The sequence below is a fragment of the Rhincodon typus genome, chromosome 8, assembly GCF_021869965.1.
Source record: "Rhincodon typus isolate 14 chromosome 8, sRhiTyp1.1, whole genome shotgun sequence".
In the NCBI taxonomy this organism is placed as follows: domain Eukaryota; kingdom Metazoa; phylum Chordata; class Chondrichthyes; order Orectolobiformes; family Rhincodontidae; genus Rhincodon; species Rhincodon typus.
The window spans coordinates 76,960,194-76,986,995 of NC_063339.1; the positions used below are offsets into that span (position 1 = coordinate 76,960,194).

The 26,802-nt window shown below is 41.2% G+C and overlaps 1 protein-coding gene across 1 annotated transcript in view; it reads right to left on the minus strand.

Annotated features, from left to right (window-relative positions):
- LOC109938241 (EEF1A lysine methyltransferase 3-like) overlaps positions 1 to 19,296 on the minus strand; it is a 20,587-nt gene extending 1,291 nt beyond the window's left edge. The window contains exons 1-3 of the mRNA XM_048600156.1: positions 19,116 to 19,296; positions 3,216 to 3,510; positions 990 to 1,101 (exon numbers count right to left, since the gene is read on the minus strand). Of these exons, the coding sequence (XP_048456113.1) occupies positions 990 to 1,101; positions 3,216 to 3,510; positions 19,116 to 19,120 (412 nt within the window). The 5' untranslated portion in view covers positions 19,121 to 19,296. The remainder of the gene's footprint in view (positions 1 to 989; positions 1,102 to 3,215; positions 3,511 to 19,115) is intronic.
- Positions 19,297 to 26,802: the final 7,506 nt, after the last annotated feature.

Below are 26,802 nucleotides of genomic sequence, written 5' to 3' on the forward strand. Positions count from 1 at the left end.
TCTTCAAAAACACAGGGTAAAATTAACCAGGAAGGAATCTATTCCAACAAATATCCTTGAGGTACTCAGCACTCAAATGTGTTCTCTGGTATTCAGTATTTTGTATCACAGAAGAGCTATACCCTACTAACAGCTTATTTAGGCTTTGCATAGTTCTGCTGGGGACCCTGAATGCCTGTGGAAGAACCCAATCCAAAATTTGGGCGCAATGCTTCCAACACTTAATTTGCTGTATGGCTTGTCCATGGTACTGGATGCTGATGTGCCATTTTAGGGCACAAAGAATGGGAACATGCGATTGTATTTCTTGGCCTGTGCGTAAAATTGCAGATTGTTTGAGATGGAATTGCAGAATATTTGAGATAGAAAGGTAATATCATATTAATAGCAAGGTTGTCCTCTGAGGAGAGTTTTGTTTGATGGTGTCTGCATTTACTAGAGTTTGGAAGGATCTGATTGAAACGTATAAAAGTGTAACAGGGGTGAACAGACTAGATACAGGAAGGGTGTTTTCCCTGGTGGGGCAATCTAGAGCCAATGGATACAGTCTCAAGATGCAGAGCAGACTATTTAGGACTGAGACTGAAGTTTTTTTTCCCCACTCAAAGGATCGTGAAACCTGTAGAAATGTCTACCAGAAAGTCACTGAATATATTCAAGAAATAGATAGGTACATTTTTAGATTTTACAGGTGGCAAATGCTATGGGAGCAAATGGGAGTACGGTGCATTAAATAGAGAATCAGCCATGATGTATGTGTGTGTATGTATATATGTGTGTGTATACGTGTGTACGTGTGCATGTGTGTGTATGTATGTCTGTGCATGTATATATGTGTATGTATATATATGTGTGTGTGTGTGCCATATACATGTGTCTGTGTGCATGTACGTGTGCACGTGTGCGTTATATGCAATATACATCTTCTTCACCATTGCACATTATCTTTCACATTGATAATCTAAGTCTGCAATCACACTTTAACTCACCCAACAGAACAGCTAGAATCCCCACAATTCCAGTTCCAGACCCTAGTTCAAGCACCTTCCTCCCAGTAAAACTTATCTTCTCTTGTTCAAAGTACTGACAAAGAACCAGGGCCTGGAAAGAAAAATCAGACTGTCACATTAGAATAAATTAATTGAGAAAATGATGAAAACTGTTATTGTAGCTATTAGTGGGTATTGGGGAGGAGAGTGTTGGAGATGTGGATACAAACAATTCCCTGTAGAGATTAAGGAAGCTGGGAATGGGAGTTTTGCTTACTTATCAAACACATGCATTTCGAGCAGCTCTGTGACGCGGCCCTCTGTGCTCTATGGTCTGTTCCCCATGACGCACACCGAGGCAAACATCAGTTGCACCTGGAGGACCATCAATTCGGTGAAAGACGCGCTTTGGTCTGCCCGAAACTTGTTGGTCTTCCAGAACAAGGAGTTGACCCCGACTGAGTATTGCAGACTGGCACATTCCAAGGTCCAGGACTACGTGCTGAGGGACACTTGGGGCAGCTGCTGCCAAGGTACAGTGGGGAAAGACCACTGCCTGAGGTCTTCCTGCTGAAGGTAAATGGGGGTCGATTCAGTTATCTGACCCTCCAAGTGTCTCAAAAATATGTAAAAATTAGTATTCCATATGTAAGAGAGGTCTTTGGTTTTTTTGGATAGAGTCAAAGTCCAATGTTTTGTTTACTTACTTGATAGGCAACTGCACAGAACTGAATTACATTTGTGACTACGTATATATACAAAGAGAGTTTTATGAATAAAGTATATTTTTGAAATAATAAAAATCAAACATATGCATTTCCCAGTGGATTCAGAGCAACATATGATCAAGTCGATTAAAAGCACCATTAGCATTGCTGGGTTAAAGGACAGGAGCGAGCACAATGAAGAGGAGGCCTGTGTTCGGAGGTTAGGGAAACCGCTGAGCTAATTTTCATTTTAGAGTGCATGTGGAAGGCTGTAAGATTTAAGAACTGGGAGGCTATAGTGATGGTGTTGGGTGTTGGAGTGTGCAAGAGCTCCTGACCGTCTAATGAAAGTTGATGAGTGTGGACAGGAAGGATGAATGACTAAGTTACGGAATAAGCAGCACAGTTGTGGCTGAGCTGCTCTTTATTGGGAGGAAAAGTCAGAAACAAACCGACTTGACAGTGACAAAGGTGTGCATGAAGATAGGAAGGAAAATGAGTGATGTTCTACCTGGTGTGATGAAGTCATCTTTCTGATGGAGGTAAGCAAAGCTCAGCTTGTCAACATGGTGTATCATCTGGTTCAGCCTGGGCCAGTGTCCAGAAGCTAATGTATGACTTTCGAGCTCAAAGAATAGGTGCATGTGATTGTGTACATTGGCCTGTGTATAACAATACAGATTGTTTAGAATAGAAAAGTAATAAAATGGCAGGACTGTCCTCTGAGGAGAACTTGATTTGACTGTGCCTGTATTCTGAATTCAGTAAGACACAAATAGCATTGATAATGGATCAAATTGATGAAGAGTTTAGTCTTCCTGATGTTTAGGCAGAGTAAGCTAAGACTCATGTTTAACTCACTGTCACATCTCTTCCAGCAAGTTAAGATTGTTTGTTTCAGAATAGTTCCTCCAGGTAGAGAGATGATGCTTCAAGTGGAGATCCATTTAGTGACACAAGATCTTTGGGTTCAAATCTTTGGTCTATACCAAACTGCATTATTACAGGCCTGGTTGCACCAGGGATTTTATATTTCTTCTAAGCACCACTTGGTTGATGAAAAGAAAAACAGTCAAGCCTCCCATTGTTAAATCAGTGACTAATTCAGAATATTAACAAAGCAGGGGAGTTAATCTTAACATTGGCTTGGCCATTTATGGAGGAAATCACAAAATATTTTTTGCAAATAAGTATAGGGTCAATTAAACTTCTCAATTCTGAACTCATTGAATCTTATTAAGGCAGTATATCAAGAGATATACAGAAAGGTGGTGTAATTGAAATTAAGGAATTGGAGCAGCTACAATCTAATAGAACAGAGGAAAATAATTGAGTGGCTGAATGGTCTTCTCCTGTTCCTGTTTATTTTCAATGTGGTCAATGTGGAGAGGGGTGAGCTAGTTGAAATACATTGCAATCTACTACAGACATTTGAATATAACAAGTACATAACAGTCATAGAAGGATCATTTCTTCCTGCCTAAACAATGGGATTGGCATCCAAGGCCAAGTGACTTACAGCTTCCCACACAGTGGCAGAGAATCCCAAATTGTCACCAAAGTGTCGTGCGATGTTTAGAATGTGTCCGCAGAATTGGAACTGCTTCTCAGAGATGAAAGGCTGTGGAAGGAGCCATTCAATGGTTTTGGAAGTGCGGCCAGTATTTTCCCGGCACTGGAATCTCACCATCCTCTTGAACTTTTCCTTGAAATTTTCCTGGTTGCTGGTGGTTGCATTCTCAACACTGGGGAGATTCCGGCCTGAAGCCTGACTCTGGCTTGGATCAGTTGGAGCTTGACTTGAGTGAGCCTGTCTGATTGATAAAGAAGAAACTGTAGTCTGGAAAAGTCATGAACTACATGAGAAAATGAGAAAATCAATAGACAGGGTGAAACCAACTTTTTAAATCAAGCCAGCCCCACTTTCATGATGTCAAGGAAACAGCAGTGACAATCTGACCTGACCACTGTCCTCAATGTTTCTAACATCACCTCTCCACTCCTAACCACTGCCATAACCTCTCTCCACAGTAGAGTGGAGAAGCTAAAAAAGAAAAATATTAGACTGAATAACAAATAAATACTTTGAAAAATTCCTCTCTTACACCTCTCTACCACTATCCACTGATAAAATCAATCCAAGAGATCACTTAGAACATGTATTATCCAGAAAGACAACTTCAGTCACTTTCAATCTGAAGGCATCCCTACTCCAGTCAAGAATGAGTCTAGCTCTGTCCTAAAATGATGCAGGCAATTGGCACTCACTACAAACATCTTCCATCCATTCCAGAGGATTACCATTCACTGGGACTGGAAAAAAGAAATCATCTAATACTCAGTATATCCCTACTCTTACATAGCTCAAATTCACTTCTACTGGCTAATAAACTGAAATAATCTATTAATAGGCATGGTACCCTGTTAGTGATTTTCTAGACCTCCACCAGGACAAATTGTTACATTTTAAATAAATTAAGGTCAATGGACCAAAATGATGAACTGGGTTTCTTCACATTAGTAATAAATCTTGGAGCTCTCCTCTGGCCTTCTCCAAAACCATTATCTCACCAAAACTGACTAAATTAATGAAAAAAAGAGGCACTTTTGATTTATACTGCAAAATTCAGTTACTAGAACACAATATTTAATTATAATTTTCCTACTTCGATCATGAACCTATTGTGATCTATGTAAAATGACAGCAAAATATCTTTACTCTCTTTCAGTAATTTTCCTTGAAAGTGATACATGTTTTCTATTTTGACTGCACTAACAGTCCCAGCATTAGGTTTATCTAATTTAAATGTCATTTGCAAATGTGTGGTTCACTGCTGAAGCACCACTAATTTTTTTTGCATTTGATTGTACTCCCCTACTGTCTTAAACTTTGCACAATGTCTAGTTTACTCCTTTGTTTCAAAAAAAATGTCAGTATAACACCAAAGTCAAGAGCCATTATGTCATGCACATTAAGGTTAATTAACATGGAATGTTTGGATGTTTGGCGTTTAAATGTTTGGAAAAGAACTCCAGAATTTGCTAGCAGCCTTTGAGTTTAATAAAGGTGATTGTCAAACTTGAAGTTTCCACAATTTTCCCCAGTAGAAATTAAAAGTTTGTTAGAAATTATGCATTTTGTAACAAAGGGCAATCACATTTTGAAACTACATATAATTCATGTCTCATTAAATATGTTTAATTATATAATAGACAGCTTAAAAGACTTATTTATTGTTTTAAGAAGATATATTTTGCTGAAGCTTTTCATCTTGAACTCATTGCTGATTGATTTTCAAGTGGTCTATAATTAGTAGAAGTGATGCAATGGAGAATAAGACCATAAGACCATAAGAGATACAAATGTACTGTTAATGATGCCTGACAATTACATTTCAAGCTTTCTTTAAGTATTAAGTTTAAATTTTACATCAGTTAGGTTCTTTGTAATGGATCAAGGCAGTATCATTTGCCACCAGAGTCAACATGTCAACCAATCAGTAGTCACATTTCATTTATAGAAAGAACATAGTACATAGAACATAGAACAGTACAGGCCCTTTGGTCCACAATGTTGTGCCGAACTTTTACCCTAAACCCAAGCTCTATCTAACCTCCATCCCTACCTTATACTATCATCCATATGCCTGTCTAATAGCCACTTAAATGCCCCTAATGAGACCAACTCCACTACCTTCTCTGGCGATGCATTCCACGCCCCTACCACTCTCTGAGTAAAGAACCTACTTCTGACGTCTCCCCAATATCTACCTCCACTCACTTTAAAACTATGCCCCCTCATAATAGCTACCTTCACCCTAGGAAAAAGTCTCTGGCTGTCCACTCTATCTATACCTCTGATCATTTGGTATACCTCCAACAAGTCACCTCTCATCCTTCGTCGTTCTAAAAAGAAAAGCCCTAGCTCTTTCAACCTTTCCTCGTAAGATCTTCCCTCCATTCCAGGCAACATCCTGGTAAATCTCCTCTGCACCTTTTCCAACGCTTCCACATCTTTCCTGTAATGAGGCGACCAAAACTGGACACAATACTCCAGATGTGGCCGAAACAGGCTTTTGTATAGCAGGAGCATAACTTCACGGCTCTTGAACTCAATCCCTCTATTAATGAAAGCTAACACACCATACACCTTCTTAACAACTCTATCCACCTGGGTGGCAGCTTTCAGGGAAGCTGAAATATATATTCAATATATTGTTTTCCTTTTACTTTGGTATTTATTGCAAATTGTCCTTGAGTACAAGATAAAAATCTTTAATAAACTGTGTCTTTTTTCAGCAAAACTTAAGCCCTGCCCTACCAAATGACTAAAATTTTATTTGTAGTTCTAGCTGGTGTTACTTTATCTGAAAAAATATTCAGATTATCAGGTATACGTTGAGAACAATGGTAATGTGAGTGCTAAGATTACTATCTAGGTCACATAATCTCATCCGCTTTTTGAACTGTCGCTCTTTGTCTGCATTCATTCAGCAAATACGATAAGAAGTGATCAGAAATCTTCATTGCCTAGAACTGACTGATGAAGTGATATACTTCAGTTTGTGGAGCAGGCTCAAAGTCAGGCTGTCCCTAAGGCATCATGAGAGAGATCAGAGACAGAAGCCAATGGAGGTACTGAAAGGAATACGAAAGAGTCCAAAGATCACCATGAAGAATTAGAAGCTCCAACGGCAATCAAGCAACCACACAAGGAGGGTCAGAGATGTAAACAAAAAAGAAAAGCTCTTTTAGGGAAATCAAAGAGTCAGACTGAGGAATTAGAGCAGCGAAAGGATAATGCGAAGGCTCAAAAGAAGAATCAGTGAATATAAAGGAAATATAGTGTATTCAAAAGCAGAACTGACAGGAACAAGAGGAGAAACAGACTGAAAAGAATCAGAAACAGAAAAAGGAACAAAAACAAATACACTGAAAAATAGAGCAAATGGAATATTCAGAGGTAGAGCAACAAAGTTAGAAGAAACAAGAGGTGACTTGGAGAGTTCAGGTGGAGTATCAAAGGTGGAAGAAAATAATTAGAAGTGGCTTTACCAGGGTCCTAGGATTCAGGTCAGAGGCAAAAAAAGGAGTTAGAAGCAGTCAAAGGAGAAAGAAAGGCAAAAAAGAGATGAACAGAAGTGTTGAAAGAGGAAGCAAATCAGAGAATGGGCGACAGGAACACTGGGAGCAGAAACAGCAAATCAGTGATCAGTGATTCGAAAAGGAACTCAGAGGCACTAAGAGGACAAGTGGAAGGTCCAAAACAAAGAATCTGAATCAATTAGAATCTAATTTTTTGAATCAATTAGAATCGCATGTGAATCAATTAGTAAGGAAACAGTGTCAGCAAATGCAGAACAGAAAGTCAAATGGAAGAATCAGCAAAACATTGAACATTTAGGGGTGGGGGGAGATGAATCAAATGCTGTGAAAGGAGTAGGAGAGATTTTAATTTACTTGTAACCCATTTATTTCATTGAATTAAACTTTGGGCCCAGAGTTGATAAGGGGAATAGAGAGAATCAAATGGACAATAGACAACCAAATGGGTGGCAGTAGTATAAAGGTGATTTTGGCAATCCATGCTTTTAAAATTCTGAGGACATGTGTTTGAACCCCACCATGACAGAGGGTTAAATTTGAATTGAATAAAAGTTGGTCTGGTGGTGACTGCGTAAACACTCACTTGGAGTTAAACTCAGTATTTGCAAGTCTCCTGAATTAAACTAATCTGGAATATCTGTATTCATAAAATCTCTGAAGGGTTAAACTTTGGAATCATTCTCTGTGGGTGGGAAAATCCTCCATTGTCTCAAATTAATTAGACTCCTTGTCTGGCATCCAGTTTTGATGAGGAAAGAAAAAATCCTCCAAATAAACATTTGTACAGGGTAAATCACCAAAATCGTCAACAGCCCACAAACTCCATCCCCTACCAATCAACTCTATACCTCACACTGTCAAATAGCCAATTCTGGAACTGAGTGATCACTGTATTGATGTCATATTTGGTTCGGAGGTGGCTTCCAAGCATATACCAATGCTATCACAACATCTGCCTATGTAACATTGTCCAACTTCCTGAGGCCTTGACTCATCAGTTGCTGAAACCCTCATCTACGTATTTGTTATCAAAATCTTGAGTATTCTTACATCTTATCTTCCAGGCTCCAAGGTTCTACAATCCATAAATTGATATCATTCACGATTCCGCTGCCCGTGCCCTATTTGGCATGAAGACCACTTCGTCATTCATGCCTGTAGTCTTCAATGGAAACTGGTTAAAGAAGTGTAAATGTTTCTCCTTACTTTCAAACTTTTCCACTGAATCACCCCTGCCCATCTCTGTAATCTTCCTAGACCCTTCAATTTTTAGAGGTGCCTGCACTCCTCCCACTCTGTCCTCTTTCGCAAACTCAATTTTAATCCATCCACTATTGGTGGCCATGTTTTCAACTGCCTGGGCCTCTTTCTACTCATTTATGACACTCTTCTTTGAAAAAGTATTCATCCATCTCCCTTAATGCCTGTTATGTGATTTAAGAATATACATCATTGGTTTGACAATTGTTTTATAATAACCATGGGAACATAAGGAATATTTTATTATGTCAAAGATACTACACTTCAAAATTTGTTTCTCTGCTTCTGAGTGTCCTTTTGGATCCTTCAAGTCCTATTTTCGCATTTTTGTTTCTTTTTGCTTTAGCAGTTTCTGACTCTTCCTTTTGGATCTTTGCTTTTCCTCTTGTCACTTTTCAATGTTCTTCTTAGATCTGATAAGTTTTATTTGTACTCTCTGACTCAATTTTAAATTGTTGTTGCCATTATCCAGAAAAAAACAAAAGCAGGTTACTTGCTGATATATCCACAATGCTAATATAAATGTGTGTCTACCTATACAACATGAACTGCAGCGGTTCAAATAGGCAGCTCCCCACCACCTTCTCAAGGGCAACTAGGGAAAGGAAATTAAAGTTGTCCCATGAGTGAATTAAAAAAGAATGGACCTGACTAAATAATCCTTAAGTGACTACTTTGCGTAGCAGGATATATTATTAGGCTGGAGAGGGTTCAGAAGAGATTTACCAGGATGTTGTCAGGAATAGAGGGTTTCAGTTACAAGGAGAGGTCGGATAGGCTGGAACTTCTTTCACTGGAGCATAGAATGTTGAGAGGTGGCCTTGTAGAGGCTTATGAAATCATGGGGAGTATAGATAAAGTGAATGGCAGGTGTTTTTACTCTAGGGTTGGGGATTTCAAGACTGGGGGCATATTTTAAAGGTGAGAGGAGAAAGATTTAGAAAAGACATGAGGACCAATTTTTTTTTTTTTTTTTTTTTACACAGAGAGTGGTTCGTGCATGAAATGAACTTTCAGAGGAAGTGATGGATGCAGGTACAGTTACAATGTTTAAAAAAACATTTAGACAAGTACATGAACAAGAAATGTTTGGAGGGATATGGGCCAAGCACAAGCAGGTGGGATTAGTTTAGTTCGGGATTATGGTCAGCATATTGAAGGGTCTGTTTCCATGCTGTATGACTGTTACTTTATATTCTTACAATGGGATGTCCCCCCTAAGAAGTCTCATGGGTCAACTTGTTTGATCCATTGAAGTTGATCTCAAGCAATGATTTTACATTTAGGGATAATGGAAATATGCCCTTTGAAATTAATGAAGATATGTTAATCATCACTACTTATTTAAGCCTCAAGTTTATTTTTGTTAAGCCATTTAGTAGTTTATTAACTGGTGACTTCTGTCCTGTGAGTTTCCCATCTTGTTCAATGAGACAACTCAAAGATACTGCTCAAGTCCTGGCAATTGCACATACAGAAAGTGCCATTAGTTGGAGCAACTTGAGCTCCGAGGTTTGTAGCTTCATAAGCAGCTGTTCCCCCTGTGGTGCACCCACAAGTTTGTAAGATTCATGGACAAGACGCTTATAGATACAATCACGCTGCAACAAAAGGATATGTTGGCAGAGAGGGAATGGAGGACCAGGCATGTATTCTGATCTAAATCCTGGTGAGAATGATTCTTCCTCTGTGAAACACACCTAGAGTCACCACAATGGCCAGCTCACCAACATAGAGAGCTGGAGGAAGAGTAGGAAAATAGAGTAATATAGAATACTTCAACCAAAAGAAATAGGCATTTCTGTTGCTGCAGATGTGAATCCAGGGCAACATTATGTCACTATCCTGCCCAGATTCCAAGATACAACTTCAGAGCAATGTGAGGAAGGGCAAAATAAAAAAATGTTGCTGGAAAAGCTCAGCAAGTCTGGCAGCATCTGTGAAGGAAGAAACAGAGTTAACGTTTCAGGTCCGGTGACCCTTCAAGGGCAAGGTGATTAAACAACCATTGGTCATGGTGCAAGTTGAAATCAGAAAATGGCAGGCAAAACTTTAATAGAGCTATGATCTGCATTTAAAGAGGAGATTATTTGTGCACGCATGAGGTATATTCTCACAATGGGTATAGATAACACCAAAATGGCCATACGTCCCTGGATGAAAAACAAGATAAAAAAGAGTGAGATGAAGCAATAAATTAGTGCATATGATAGCTGCCACTTTTAAAAATTCATACTTAGAATGTGGGCATCACTGACTAAGCCAACAACAATTGGCTATCTGTAATTACCCTGAAGAAGGTGGTAGTGAGCTGTGTTCTTGAACCATTGCAGTTCATCTGGTGTAGGTACACCCATAATTGGGGTGGCAGAAATTACAGTCAGCCAAATGGATTCCTTCTATGCTGTCAGCATTTCTATAATTCTTTGTCTGTGTTAAGTAGAAAGAATCAGTTGTGGTGGACTATTTGTGTTTCCCGTGCAATTGAGGAGCTGGTGGGACTGCCACTCTGTGACTCATGTCATCTCCGCACACTGCAGCCCTGAGGCTGCCCCTGAGAGTGGCCCTCAATGAACTGCCAAGGCTAGTCCTCAGTTATTCCAATACAGAAAATCCCTTGTGCCAATATCTAACTAATTCCCAGCCACGTTACTCGGCCTTGAAAGAACTAAATTGAAGTATCAGTCCACTCAAAAAAAAAAATCAATCAATCAGATGTCGACATGCGACATTATGTTGTTTGCTTCATCATAACTTCCATTACACTCTGGTTGATGTCTTCATATCAGTGATAATGGTCATATTTGCCTCCTTTCCTTGACACAGTAGCCCCTTAATACACAGAAATGCTGTTACCACATATATGATGGGTGGTGGGTTGTGGGTAATGCCAAGCACTTCTGTTATGATCTGCTCCCACTCTTCCCTGGCTTCCATCAGTCAACATCTCACCAGATTTAAGTTGTCCTGTTAATTCTTAAAGTGGGTAGAAAATATGTGTGATTTTATTCCATTGAAAGCATCCAAATTAGTCCCAGGAAATGGGGAGGGATGAATAGTGCTGATCAGGTAATGGCAATCATTTTAAAAGGCTATGGAGATAGGGCTGGAGAGTGGGACTAGCTGGGTAGCTCTTTCCGGATCCAGTACCGTCATAGAGTCAGAGTTATACAGCACAGAAACAGGCCCTTCAGTCCAACCAGTCCATGTTCAGGCCCAAACTAAACTAGTCCCACCAGCCTGCTCTTGACCTTTATCCCCCCAAACCTTTCCCATTCATGTAGTTATCCAAATGTCTTTTAAACATCCACCACTTCCTCAGGAAGTTCATTCCACACATGAACCGACCTCTGTGTAAAAAAAAAAATCCCCATTCATGTCTTTTTTAAATCTCTCTCTTCTCATCTTAAAAATGTGCCCCCTAATCTTGAAATCCCCTAACTTAGGAAAAAGACACGAACCATCAACTTTGTCTATACCCCTCATGATTTTACAAACTTTTATAAGGTCACCTCTCAACCTCCTTCCTTCTGAAAGGTAAAATTCTATGATTTCACGATTCTATAACAGACCCAGGTCGCTCTGCTGTCCGGCGAGGTAGAACGACGATCTTGGACAGAGCAGCTTGTTGAAATGTAAAGTCGTTTTCTTCCCCCGCTGTGTTACCTGGTAGAGAGCTGTTGCACAGTTACCAGCTAATCTTCAAGTAATTCGCATTGATTGAATTTAGATTACTATTCAGCACTTCTATTCAATTTTACAGATGGGTGGAATGGCCGGCTGTAGTGAAAATTTTTCATTGACATATCGTGTTTTATTATTTTTGTTTATCAAGGGACAGCGCACGGGATAGTCCCACGCCCACTACTATTCTGATTTAGGCAAGGAAGCAGAAATTGCTGTTTCTCAGCTCCATGGGGCCTGGAGAGCAGAGCACTGTGATATACACCAGACATCACTGGTGTCTGTCTACATGAGTCTGCGGAGTTCTGTTTGAGAAGACCATATAGCCACCGGCGTGTCCCCTTCCACCCAGATTCAGAAGCGTCCAGCCTCCATCGACATGTGACTCTGGCAGCTGTCAAATACTGAACTTTCTGTGGCTTTATGGTGTGCCGTGTCTGGATCCAGGCCGCCGCTGTGAAATATTAGCGTTAATTCAGGTAGACCCACTCTCCAAAGCATGTGCTCGTTCCTGGTTCACTTTCCCTTTCAGGATGCTCCATTTCAGTAGTTTCCGGACATGGAGGGAATGAATTCAGGTCCAAAAGTTTAAACAAGGCCAGCTCCGAGATGGCCCACTTTTCGTTCTTTATGCTTTCTCCAAGTTGTCATTCTTTTTGGCTTCATTTGAAATCCGGGTGTAATTTGGCTGCTTCAGTTTTTCAAAGCGAGTATATAGTGTAGCTTCTTCCATCAGCGTTAAATTTGCATCCATTGTGCACTATCACCCACGTCTCCTGCCTGCCTGGTAATGCCTGCTTGATTTTATTCTTAAGATTCTACAATGTCTTGCTGGCCTCTTGTTACTTCCTGGAACCAGGAGCCTAATCGGTCGAGTGTGGTCCCCAGCCATCCAGTGTCACTTGTACAGAGTAAGCCATTCAATGCTTCACCCTTCACACACAATTTTGACCAGAATGTCATCGCTGATCAGTAGTTACAAGGGAAGAATTAAAAGGTACCTGAAGATGACCCCGAGTTCTGAAGGAGAGTCTGGTTGGACTATTTCTCTTTCCGCAAATGCTGCAGAACATGCTGAGCTTCCCACCACCGTCTGTTTATATTAGTTCTGACGATTGGTGTAGGCTCGCTAACTAGATCCGATTTCTCTGCAGTTTTCTATTCACTTACTAGATGATGAGATCGGAGAGTCTTAAGACCATAATATATTCGGCCCATCAAGTCTGTTCTATCATTCATTGAGTATATGACTGATCTGATAACCCTCAACTCGACATTCCTACCTTTCCATCACAACCCTTAATTCCCTTACTGATTAAAAATCTCAGCCTTAGATATATTTAATATCGCAGACTCTCTATGGTAAGGAGTTCTGCAGATTCACCACTTTCAGAGAAACGAAATTCTTTTCATCTCTATCTCAAGTAGGGCAACCTCTTATTCTGAGATTCTCTGCTCTCAGACTCTTCCACAAGGCGAAACAGCATCTTCATATCTACCCTGTCAAGATCCCTAAGAGTCTTGTTTGTTTCAGGAAGGTTGCCTCTCATTCTTCTAAATTCAGAATGAGTATAGGCCCAAAGTACTCAACCTCTTTCATTATCAACCCCGTCTCAACAAAAAGACAGTTCCTCCACATCTACTATCAACCGAGTGAACCCTCTCTGGACTACCTCTAATACCAGTTTACCTTTCCTTAGGTAAGGGTCCAAAACTGTTCACTATATCTCAGCTGTGAACTAACTAGTGCCTTGTATAATTTTAGCAAGCCTCCCTACTTTAAGATTCCATACCTGTTGAAACAATGACCAACATTCCATTTGCCTTCCCTATTATGCATTGAACTTGGATGAACTTTTTGTGATTCATGCACAAGGACTCCCAAATCCATCTAGTCTGTGCCTTTCTGCAGTCTTTCTCCATTTAAATAATATTCAGCTCCTCTACTCTTCCTGTGAAACCTCACATTTTACCACATTGCATTTCACCTGCTACGTTTTTGCCCATTCTTCCTCTGTAGTTCTGAAGCTTCAATCTTATTGCTTATCGTTGACAGATGAATTTTTTACAGACTGAATCACTTTTGTGCTTGTTCTCTAAGAGTGGTAACACTCTCACAGTGTAAATATCGAAGGAGTGTCTTGATGCTGTCGTAGGGACCTAGTAGGGAACAGTCTGAGATTTAAAACGGAGTAAGACCTATCTACTATCCAGATCCTCTTTAAAGACATCATTACAGAGATTACCAGTACCTTATACTCAGTTGCTAACACAAAATAAGCAGCATCCTGCTTAAGGTAAGAGCGTTTTCTCAATTCATTGGTAAATAGGTTTCCTCATTCCAGACCAAGCGGGTCCTGAAAATCCCTGACCTGAAAGAGGATGGTAGTAGCAAACCTAGTCAAGGAGAGCAAAAGGGCAGACAGCTTTATACACCAGGATGGGTGATGAGGTCTGCTCCTGCAACAGTACCCACACACTGGGTTAATATCATCAAGCTGGTGTGGATTCAATGGAATGAGATTAGAGGGAATGAATAAACAGGCCTACAAAGAGTCCGAAGTTGGGCCACCATGGCATTCCAACGTCTTGGTGCTGAAAGAGGGAAGGAATAGCCCTTCATGCATATTCCCTGTTCTTGCTTCCAACACTATCAGGAGAATGCCCATTCAATTCTCACAGTTTGAGATCATCATGATGAGCAGACAGGGACAAAGTATCTCTCCCCAAGAGAAATTTCAGTTTGTTCATTTCTCCCTCTCAACTGATTCGTAATATCCTCCCTGGGGTTTAATTCCCTCCTTCATAGGCAACACAGCAGGCCACATAAGTAGAAAGTGCATCAACTTTTCTCACAGAAGTGAAATGAAAAGGAAGGCAGTATTGGTTAGGTTAACTAGCAGCTTGCAGAGGCGATGGAAATGGAGAGAAAAGTATGCTTTGAAGGAATGAATGAGAAGTCACATTTTCCCAGTGACTTCCACAATCAATGGACACCCCAAAGTGTTTTATAAGTAAACTGAAGATACTGGTGCAGCATGGTGGCTCAGTGGTTAGCACTGCTGCTTCACAGTGCTAGGGACCCAGGTTCAATTCCACCCTCAGATGACTGTCTGTGTGGAGTTTGCACATTCTCCCCGTGTCTGCGTGGGTTTCCTCTAGGTGCTCCGGTTTCCTCCCACAGTCCAAAGCTGTGCAGGTTAGGTGGATTGGCCATGCTAAATTGCCTGTAGAGTTCAGGGCTGTGTAGATTTGATGAGTTATAGGGGGATGGGTCTGGGTGGGATGCTCCAAGGGTTGGTGTGGACTTGTTTGGCCGAAGGCTCTGTTTCCACACTGTAGGGATTCTATGATCTGTTACAATATAGGGCAGCCTACAATGAAAGCACAGGAAAATCCCTAAACATCTGCATTTGACCTTTTGTTTCTTGATGGTTTCAAGTTTGAGTGGAACGGCAGCACCTCGGACAGTTCACCGCATTGTGTTGGGCGCTTTCTGTCGTCATGTCTCTGTGCTAAGCCCCGAAGCTGTGTCTCTTGGTGAGGGGGCGACCTCCTCATTCTACACTTGAGGTTAATTGGCCGAACCATGTCCATCACGAGAAGGGAGATGCATAACGGAAAGGGGTGAATGAGAGAGAGGAGTTTGTGCATTGTAGCATTGGCGGTGAACATCATGGTGAAGCAGAGCGCTTTGTGGTCTGATTAGGCTTGCAGTCACATTGAACAATCATTAGATTTCAACTGGAAGGCTGTATTCCCTGGCGGTGGTAGCCAATGAGTTGCCTGGGCTGGTCGAAGTGGACTACTTGGACAGAAGGGTCTGCTTCCATGCTGTATGATTCTAGTTCGTTAATGTCTATGTAGGGCTACCATAGTTCAAAAATGCGATTCTACCAAGCACGCTCACAAGTCATAAAGTCCTAAATAATGAGCTAAAGATAACTGACTCAATAAAATGCTGTCACCAGGCGGAGCAGGTGTCAGACGTATTCATAGACTGAAATGGTTTCCATTTCGCCCAGCGCTGGAATAGAAACTGGGGCTAAATTTTCACAATGTCTTTAACTTGAGAACACGTCCTAAAGCCCTTAACAATAGTAATTTAGCGTAAGTCTTTCAGGCACCGAGACGTGCAAGGAGAAATTTGTGTTGAAGAGGCGGAATGGTTTAGAGAGGGAATTCAGAGTCTGAGCTAAGGTAGCTGTAAGCAGAGCAGACAACAAGTGCAGACACATTAAAACCAGGGGTGTACAGAATGCTAGAATTTGGAGTATGGGCAGCTGTAAGGTTTATTGTTGGTCATTTATAGCGTCATTGCAGGACAGATATGAATAAAACAAATGCAGTCCCATCCAGCTAGAGAGTTTAACAAGGAGTTGGCTTGGGTGGTCTGCTCAATTGAATGTTGTGGACAGATTGAGAAGGAGATGGGGCTGTTTATCCTGGTCATTGTCACGGTTTTTAACAATGGCATTTTAAGCATTGCCCTGGAAATCTGATTGGAGGAAACAAGGGCACGAATTTGAGGAACCAAATCCCATTGAAGGCCTTTGGAAACAGAAGAGAGGTTGGACTATGTCTATCAGGGGGTATTTTGTAGAGATGAGGGGATCAAAAGTAGGTTTGGATAATATCAGCTGAGAGAGTCAGTGACGACGGGTTGGCTGCGTCTCAGGCACAGTTCAAGGCCACACAAAACATTGCTAGAGTTGGAATGGAGTCTGGAGTTTAGGACACGCGAAACATGGAGGGTGAGGGTGAAGGCTGCCCGAAGGGCAAGGAAATGAAGTGGTAGAGGCAGCTGAAAGGATGGGCTCGATCTCGGTGATTAGCGGGTAATCAATAACACTGAGGGACTCCGCCAGCTCCGGTCGATAATAGTGCAGATAAACATTTTCGAGGTACCAAGATACTTGCTGGTCAGGCCTAAATCTGTGACTGATTCCAAAGCACTTGTTTATTTTTGATACGGCATCTCAAGTTAAAATGGTGTTGGTAGAACGGTGTGGTACGTTTTCCTGTGATTTATAAGAAAATCTGAAGTTGTTGTTTTCTGTCTTAATATTAGTCCCATTATTTGCAACCCTTGGGCATCGGTGGCTAATGATCCGTTGTAGTTGCTTTGCCCAATCATTTCAGAGTGAGCAGCGGTCTATTCTCGGTTAGTTGTGTGGTTTGACCATTAACCATTAGTCAGGACCATGTAATTGCAGTACTCTGATTCCGGGTGCTGGCAAATCCTCAACAAGAGGAAAGACTGAGTGAGGACTCTATAGACATAGCGTTTAGGATACACCCCGATTCAAGTGAAGAGTCAAGTTTCTGTTGTCATTTCGCCCACCAACTACAAACGGAGAATATCCGGGGAACCTCAATAAGTTTTTGAATGTATATACACTCACTGTGAAGGAGCAATTACACCGAGTGACTTTGAGGTGAAAGAGTGATTGACACCGATTGATTCATCAGGTAAGAATGCTGTGTTAAATACAGAGATTGCTAAAAAAAAACTCAGCAAGTCCGGCAGCATCTGTGGAGAGAAAGCACAGTTTCGGGTCCAGTGAGTTGTACCATCGTAAAGGTACAATTGCTAACCTGTACATGCTTCAGGCATCATAGTTCACTGGTTGGGAGCTCCTGCTGACTGACTAGGGCACATTTCACTAGTAGGTAGATTTTACAACACTTACAGAATCCCTACATTGTGGAAGCAGGACATTTGGCCCATACCGACCCTCCGACAAGCATCCCACCCAGAACCACTCCACCACCCTATGCCTGTAACCCTGCATTTCCCACGGCTAATCCACCTGAACAACACGTCCCTGGACGCTATGAGCCATTTAGCATGGTTGATCCATTTAACCTGCACAATTTTGGACAGTGGGAGGAAACTGGAGCGCCCGGAGGAAACCCACACAGACACAGGGAGAATGATCAATCTCCACACAGTCGCCCGAGGCTGGAATCTAACCCGGTCCCTGGCACGGTGAGACAGAATTTGCTAAACTGAACCACTACTTGCATAGTAAGACTGACGTTGCTTTACACGGGTATATGTTTACAAACACTTCATTCTTGGCTGCTGTATATAACAGCCCCGGCTACAAAGCAAAGTCTGCGATACATCACATCATTATGGCATTTTAACACAGATATAAAGTAGTTAGGTCTTTAAAATACACTCGCAAGTCGCCAGTGGCTACTACAGGTTGTTGTTCATGGCTGCGTGAAACCATATACAACCTCTCATTGAACCAGGAATGGAAGGCTCCGGTTCTAAACTTTTTTTGTTTGCTGGGTTGAATGGGTGCAATGATCAGCTTCCAACTGTTGGCCGCGACAATTGGAATTAATAAAGACGTGGCAATCCTTGTCGAGCAGGAAGTTATACCAACCCCTTGTTACCAGGGGACATATTCCTAGGCTGAGGAGGGAATGGAAAAAAAAAAATGGAATGCTCAAATCATACATCTAAAAACTTTTTTTGGTTCGTCAGCATTCTCCCTGTTATATTGTACGGCAGCTAGCTTTAATAGAGAATGCATTTTTTAGCCTACTAAATAAATGATAGACTCCAGAGAGGTTTTAAATTTACGAAGTTATTTTGCTTTCACATTTACGTCATTTTCTCGTATGCCCAATGTACTCACTGATGAAAGGCAAAGTGACTCACCTCCAGTTTCTGCACAGCTTGGCTCTAATGATCACTCACCTTACTGAAGACTCGCCGCCGTCCGGAGCACCTTCCTTATCGCATGAATGAGAAGCTGGAAGAATAAGGTTTTGGTTTTCCCCATACGTTTGGGAGGGGAGGGGGTACAATATTTCATCCCTAGGAGGGCCACACATCGTGTAATTAAACTTACAAAATTAGGCATATGCTGTTAAGCTCCAAAACAAACCGACCTCAGGGTGGGCAGGGTAAAGAGTTGGAGAGCATTTGTAACAAAAAAAAAATGTTAAGGATGAATGTTCAATGCCTGGCCGCAGCCAGATTCGCCTTGTGTCCCAATACACTGCAAAAATCAGCTGGAGGCGAGATGGAGGAATGCCAAACCTGGACCAATTAGCAGTCCTCTGGGGGAAGTGGCGGGGATGGGGGGAAAGGGTGGAAGTAACTGTGGCCATACCTGACTTAGGAAATGGAGTAGAGTCCGTTAGACTGGGCTCGCCACAGACATCTCCGCCTTGCTTTCCCACATTCATTTATTCTAAGTGAGTTTCAAGCGTGGCAAATACAATGGCCGAGAAAGGAATGCTACACAGGCTATAAACGCTCGACCGCTAGAGAGAAAAAAAGCAAGTCCGTGCAGCGAAGGGAGAGTATACTGGATTCCACACCGCGTTGTGCCTCCTCATTTACCTCATCCTTCTACACGGGAATTTAAACCGGCTTGTGGTGTCCTTGCAGCCTCACCGTGAAGCTGACTTTAGTCCCACCAAAAGGTTCCCGTTGCCTGAAGATTTTAAAGGATGCAGTGAACAATTCTGCGTTTTACCCCCCCCAAACCCCTACGCCAGGGTCCTGTCACCTCGCCCGCAAGAGCCGGCTGATTTTGCGACTGAGTTGTCATTAACGGCTTTTAAGTTGTTCTCAGTTATTTATAGTGCTGGGGGGCGGTCAAATGCTTTCGAACTAAATTCCAACCATGGCTATTTTAATTCGGTCATTAATCTGTTTATTTCAAATGGGTTAATGATTGCAAGCAAACTAGGGTTGGCAGCATGTTAAACTAATAGTTTTGCCAGCTGCACTATAAATAGCACAGTCCTCTAGATTTACATCTGAGTGTTTGGAAGTGACCAAGAGTCATCAAGGTAGGGGGGAGGAGGGCGTGGGAGAGCGGATCCTATGCTTTAACCAGTTGCGCAACATCGTGCAGATGCCGAACTTCACTTACTACGTGCTATAATCCACAGCGCCCTGAACCGGTCTCTCCTCAATCCCAGATAGTTTTTTTTAAATTCTTAATCATCTAGCTGGTCATGTCACTTTGTGTGAGGGTGAGTAGTCAGCATGTTTCGAACAGATATATAACATGAATTGCAATTTAAAAAAAACAGCCAAATATAATGAACACTCGTAGTATTCCCTCTTCTTCCATTCTGACCAGTTATTGATGGGTGGTTATTAGTATGCAGTGTTCTGCAAATGGTAAAGTCACGAGAATGGTGACGCATTGGGTTAACGGGAATATAATAAGCAGACTTGTCCAGTCTGCATCTTGCAACATTTTAAAGAAGTGGATTCCATGGTTATTGCGCAAATTTCAGATCAAATATCCGCCAATTGTTTTAATGCAGCGTCCAGCAGGTATATAATGCACAGTGAAGTGTATCAAAATATTTTAATACATGAGTTGTGGTAGGCCATTCGATTCGTCGAGCCTGTTGAACCATTTAGTAATCTAATGGTCAATCTTCTGCCTTAACTGTGCACTCCCGGGATATCTCCACACCCTTACTTATTACTTATACTGATTACTCAAAGGTCTGATGACTTCTGTCTTCAATATACGCAGAGACTGAGCTATTGCTTTCTGTGGCAGAGTATTGCAAAGATTCACTACTCTACAATTGAAGAGCTTTCTCACTCTCTGGGAACTGAATGGTTAATGGCTCAGTCTGAGATTGTGACCCTGCGGTTTAGCAACCCCACAATAGGCAAAAAATTCAGTACCCACTTTGTTAAATGTCCTAGGAATTTTAGATACTTCTGAAAACGTCCCCCCATTCTGCTTTGGGATCGGAGTTTTCTGAACACAAGAAATAATGGGCCTAGATTACTCAATCTTCCCGGAAGGAGAATCGCCTTATCCACGGAACTAATTGAATGTTTAGTGATTTATAAAGTACAGTCAAGATCATCTAAACACAAACATTTTCCAATTTCTCATCGTTCCAAAAAACCATCCTTGATTAATTGCCCCCACCAAACACTAAGTTTACCTTCCTACTGTACTAACACATGGTTATTTTCCCCACATTCTCCTTATCAAAGTAATTCTTATAAATTAGAAATAACTGGAGTAGAAATGTTGACCTCTGTGGTACACTACTAGACGCAATCTGCCATATTAAAATGGTCTTGTTTATTCCTACTGTCGGTTTTCTGCCAATGAACCAATCCTCAGCTCGCACTAATATTTCTTCCGAGCCCCACATTCTAATTTTGTGTAATAAACTTTGAGTAACATTGCTGAATTTCTTTTGAAAATCCAAATGCACTACAACCACTTAACTACATAACTCCCCTTAACCAGGTTATGAGTTGCACCACCACAAATCTATAACACAGCTTTTGAATCTGATTTTCCTTTCATTTGTGCTGACTCTCCAATATCATATGGTGTGCCAAATCTTTCAACTTCCAGCCATCCAGATGTACCAACCTCCATGGGAGTTGCCTGTATTTTTTAAATTTCAATGGGCAATTCTCCTGCTCCCCGAGGTCCACCCCATACATCACTCTGAGCTAGAGTCAGCGGCTTCAGACAGTTCTGATGTTATTACATTGAATGTTACCCAGGAAATGTTAGACAGAAAGTATCGAGTCTAACTCCTGGGTAACTGCAGAGCTAAATAACACAGATCTTTTCCCTGTGGTGGTAGAATTAAAAACTAGAGAGCATATTTTTAAGGTGAGAGAAGAAAGATTTAAAAGGGACTTGAGTGTAACTTTTTCCACACAGAGTGTGGTTCATATGTGGAATGTACTGCCAGAGGAAGAGGTTTTGACAGGTACATGAATAGGAAAGTTTTAGAGGGATGTGGGCCAAACACAGGTAAATGGAACTAGTTCAGTTTGAGAAAACTGGTCAGGATGGACAAGTTGAATGGATCTGTTTCTCATCATAGAATCCCTACAGTGTGGAAACAGGCCCTTTGACCCAACAAGTCTACACTGACCCTCAGAGCATTCCACCCAGACCCATCGCCCCATAACCCACCTAATCTACAGATCTCTGCACACTATGCGCAATTTAGCATAGGCAATCCACCTAACCTGCATATCTTTGGACTGTGGGAGGAAACCAGAGCACATGGAGGAAACCCACGCAGACGCAGAGAGAATGTGCAAACTCCACACGGACAGTAGTCCAAGGGTGAAATTGAACCCGGGTCCCTGGCACTGTGAGGCAGCAGTGCTAACCACTGAATCACAGTGCCACCCTGTGCTGTATGACTCTATCACTCTATAAATGCCAGTCACTCATATTGAACCGTTGACTTCCCTTTTGACACCTTGACTGCCCAACGTGACCCCTGAGTACCCATCAAACCCACTACCCATTCTACCATTGATGCCAAATTAACCCCCAGCCACTGTTGCACACTGATTAGCTCCTGACACACAACCATCCCATTAACACATGAACTACAACCCCAGTCCCACATATATGTCACTTCTTACTACCCCGATACCCAAATGCATCCACAACACTGCAACTATCAACGCTGACTCCTCAATGAACCCTCATTGGTCTCAACCAACTAGCAGCCCTTCCTGACCTTCCTACTATCCACTGACCCTGAGGCTAACCAGCCATGTGACTGCCCTCTAATCTTACCACTTACCTTTCCTCAACACTCAATACAACCCTATTATTACCTGTGCTGAGTTGACGTCTCTATCCTCAATCGCACAACTACTTTGCCTTCCTACCTCACAACCCTCCATATCTAAGCAGAAATACTTACTACCTGATCCAACTACTCACGTACCCCCTCATTTATCTACCACCCTACTGAAGTATCATGTCACCTACCTACAACCCCACTTACCTGATTTAGCAACCTACTACTGGAACCACATAATACCTCACTCAATTGCAAGCAAAACTACCTGTCAACTCACCCACGTACCACCCCACCCAACCACACCACACATACCTTCCTCCTCAACCACCCTAGATACCTACCCACTTAACTTACTTAGCCCACCTGCTTATACACTTACTGCAATCTATTTACTACCTACTTAGTCCTTAGTTCAGTCACCCGTTCACTAACATGCAACCATTCACTACACTCAAACTGGACCCTTAAATATGTAACTAGTGTCATAAAAATGAGGCAATTCCTGTCTGTGCCACTTCTCCACCTAACTCATAAGTATTAAGAGAATCCTTGCCAATTTACACTCTACTCCACATTCTAGGAAAATTGCTTTTGAAACCAAGAAGAAATGCAAAGCAGTAGTAAAACTGGGAAAAATTGAAGCAGATTAGCAATTCAAAATGGGTGCGCATCAGAGAATTTTCTAAGTGTCCATTCCTACAAATCTAAATTAGATTAAAGTATTTGTCTACTGCTGCTGATATGTCAAAGAACCTATCTTTTGTTGTTTCTGTCTTCCTCCTTTATTACATAATATCGTATAAATTTTCAGATTCTTGGAAAGTGTCTTAATGTATGAGAAATTCTAAATGACATGTAGGTGAAGCATTTCATCTTGCATCCACCAGGACAAATGCAAGAATGCCCCAGATTTCAAGCAGGCACTACAATTTATACTATAGGAGAAAAGGATTGGTCAGCAAGTCAAATTGGAATAAGAAAACAACACAGAAAGATAAAATCCCCACACTCCTGGGCAATTTCAGAAAGGTTCAAGACTTAAAACATTCCTTTTGATTGCACAAATTGGGTCCCTCCATGAATCATTTCCAGCAAATGTAAGTGAGTCGCATTACAAGCTGGAATGAATACCTTAATTTGGTCTGTAGGTAACAATTAGTACACTCAGGATTGTTCAGCAAGTGCTCTCCAGTTTCAAGATCACATCCAACAATATGTCTTTTGATTTGGGCTTTAGAACACATGCTGGTTCAGTGTGGTCTTCACTCTGCCTGTTACAAACAACCAAAGAGTTTGATCTAATCAGTCTATTGTTTGAATATATGACCTACATAGTTGGCATTGCAACAACATGGAAATTCATGCCTGGATTTGTTTAATTGCATGGTAGGCAAATGCCCTTTTCATGAACAGCAGCATCCTGTTACAGGAAAACATTACTCATATATCCACTGCATTGTAACATGAAATAGATACCTGAAACTGTTGTTCAGATTTTTGAGATACTTTACCTTTTCAGGGCAATTGGAAGTAGAGAAGGTCCCTGTCATATCTGAAATTGATGGCCTTGGGCCCATTTTTGTGTCTGCTGTGATAGTTCCAAATTTGGCATCCTTACATTTATGGTGATGACTGCCAGATGAAAATCTTTGGCAATGAGTCTCTCTATCCAGCACTTTTCAAGTTTTGTGCAACCAACAGAATGCAAACTGAATGATCAAAAAAATCCATTCGTTATCTTTAAGACAACTCTTTGAAAACTATAGCATACAGGTCTTCCGGTCAAGGTAATTTATTCACATTTAGTCCCATTAATTTATCTAGTACTATTTCTCCACTAATACTGAACGATTTATGTTTAACATTGTACAATCCCACTGGTCCTTCCGATCTCATTATTTTAAGAATGGAGTAAGAGAAAAAAAAAATTCTAGAAACTATGCTGGAGTTTCTGAACTACACAAAGTTCAATCAGATCAAGTAAAACCACTGTGGGTGTATCTGCAATAAAAACACTGCGGCAGCTCAAGTAGATGGTTCAGCAGCAAGAGCTATTATGAATGGGCAATAAATGCTGGCTGAAAAAGTCATGGGCACAAACCATCAATTAATGTAAAATACACATTCAAAAAATAAAACAGGAAAACTACTAAAATGTTAGAAATAATCTCCATGGGTCTGGTATTCAAGAAAGTGGAAGTTTATGCTCCATGGTCTGACATTACAGTTAAATTATACCTGAAGAACTGGGCACATCAACTGGTCTGGAAATGTTGGCCTCAGAGGAAGGAAAATTAAATGAAAATAGAAATATTATGAGGAAAGACTACATTGATGTCAGTGTCTTGGATCACAAAGTGCATCCAAATGGTTCTTTTCAAATTCGATTAAATGTGGTTAACAGAAGGCTTGACAAGAGCAATTTGCTTAAGTACCAACATTTATTGAGTAATAATAAAAGACAAAAAAAGGAACATTTATTAAGTAAATAAAAAGAATGAAAAAGACAGGAAAAAACAATAAACCTCACGCCCTTCTGCCCCTCGGGGACCCTTTGATTGACGGCTGGTCTGGAGGCTGAGGTTGTTCCTGGCACCGTTCACAATCCCAGTCCGAGGTGAAGTCCAGTGACTTGGAATAAAACTCTCTCTCTCTTATAAAGTGTTAACAAACAGCAAGGCACAGGAGGAACAACTGCAGAAAAAAGCATGTTGATTGAGCCGTCTTCAGCATGTACATGAATTCAGGATCATGCAGCTGTCAAATATCATCACCAAGTTTAGCCCTTCGGCCCATCCTACATAATGCACTCCGATGATATTTGACAGCGCATGTTACAATTGCAGATGCTGACACAAATCAGTGACAGCCACGCAATAGCGTATAATAAGAGTATGTAACCTACACTAGAAGATTAAAACTACAATGAAAATAACTAGCAACAATACAAACAATACAACAATAGTGTGTATCATCAAATTGCAGTGGCCTTTAGGGACGAACTCTTAAAATATGTATCCCATCTCTGGTGTACAGTAAAGGCTGTGATGGAAACAGCCATTCATGCTACCAGAATATCATCACTCTCGACTCCCTGTGGAAACAGGCCCTTCAGCCCAACAAGTCCACACCGACCCTTATAGCATCCCATGCAGACCCATCCCCTCATAGCCAACCTAATGTGCACATGCCTGAACACTATGAGCAATTTAGCATGGCCAATCCACCTAGCCTGCGCATCTTTGGAATGTGGGAGGAAACTGGAGAACCCGAAGGAAACCCACGCAGACAAAGGGAAAATGTGCAAGCTCCACACAGGTAGTCTTCGAGGGTGGAATCGAATCCAGGTCCCTGGCGCTGTGAGGCAGCAATGCTAACCACTGTCCACTGTACCGTACATTATTTTTCAGTTAATTCTTGAAATAATGAGATCAGAATTACCAGTGGGATTGTACAATGTTAAACATAAATCCTTCAGTTAATCTATGTACATAATTTGCTCTAAAATTCAGTATATTCCAGATTCATGTTAGTTAATTTGTGTTTTTATTTAAATCTCCAGTTCCCTATCCGCAGATTTGTTCACACAATAACAATAAAATAACATCATATATGGACTCAAAACTTCTCCAGCTGTCTTCATCTGTATCCATCTTGAGGATACTTCTCCAAAATGTTTCCTTCCTTGTCAATTGTATGAATGTTTGTATCATTGAGTGGTAACGACTTCCAAATGCAGGTACCCCCTTTGAGCTTTAATGTACGCGGTAGCAAACAATACAGCTCTAACGTTCATTAGGTTTTATCTTCAACTTATACTTCCTGCCTTTTATTTTTCCCGGGGTTCCCTTACCACAGTCTCCTACACTACCTGACTCTTAGCTCAGCCTTCTTTCACATATACTAACTGTCCTAACACAGTTCAATTCCACCTACTGGTTTAAACACTGGAGTACATGCATCATACAAACGCTCAAGATAGGGTATCTGTATGTGCCCTTACACTCAGTCTACTATTACTCCTACCAGAGTCCATATTCTTTCATTTCTGTAATATTTTGACATCAGAACCAATCACAATTTTTATTTTGATTGTAATTCTTTTTGCATCCCTTTCACTAATACTACTTCATAATTTTAAAGTCAGTTTCTCTATAGATTTTGTGCCAGTGTCTTATTGTTTAAATTATGTTTCTGTGTTCTTCCAAGCCACACTAATCCTTTCATCAAGAAGGTACATGTCTGGGACCCATTCTTCAGTGCATGTTTTTTTGCACCCTCTCATGTTTGTTACCTCCGAAGTAACATTTACTTTTGCACACTTACATCAGTCTCCCAAGACCACGTCACACATTCTTGACTCCCACATGATTTTATCAAATGATCTATGTGGTTTTACTTATCTCTCCACGTATAGTCCCGATACCTCAGGCAGTGGCTTGATCACCAAATCAGTTCTCTTAAAAGGA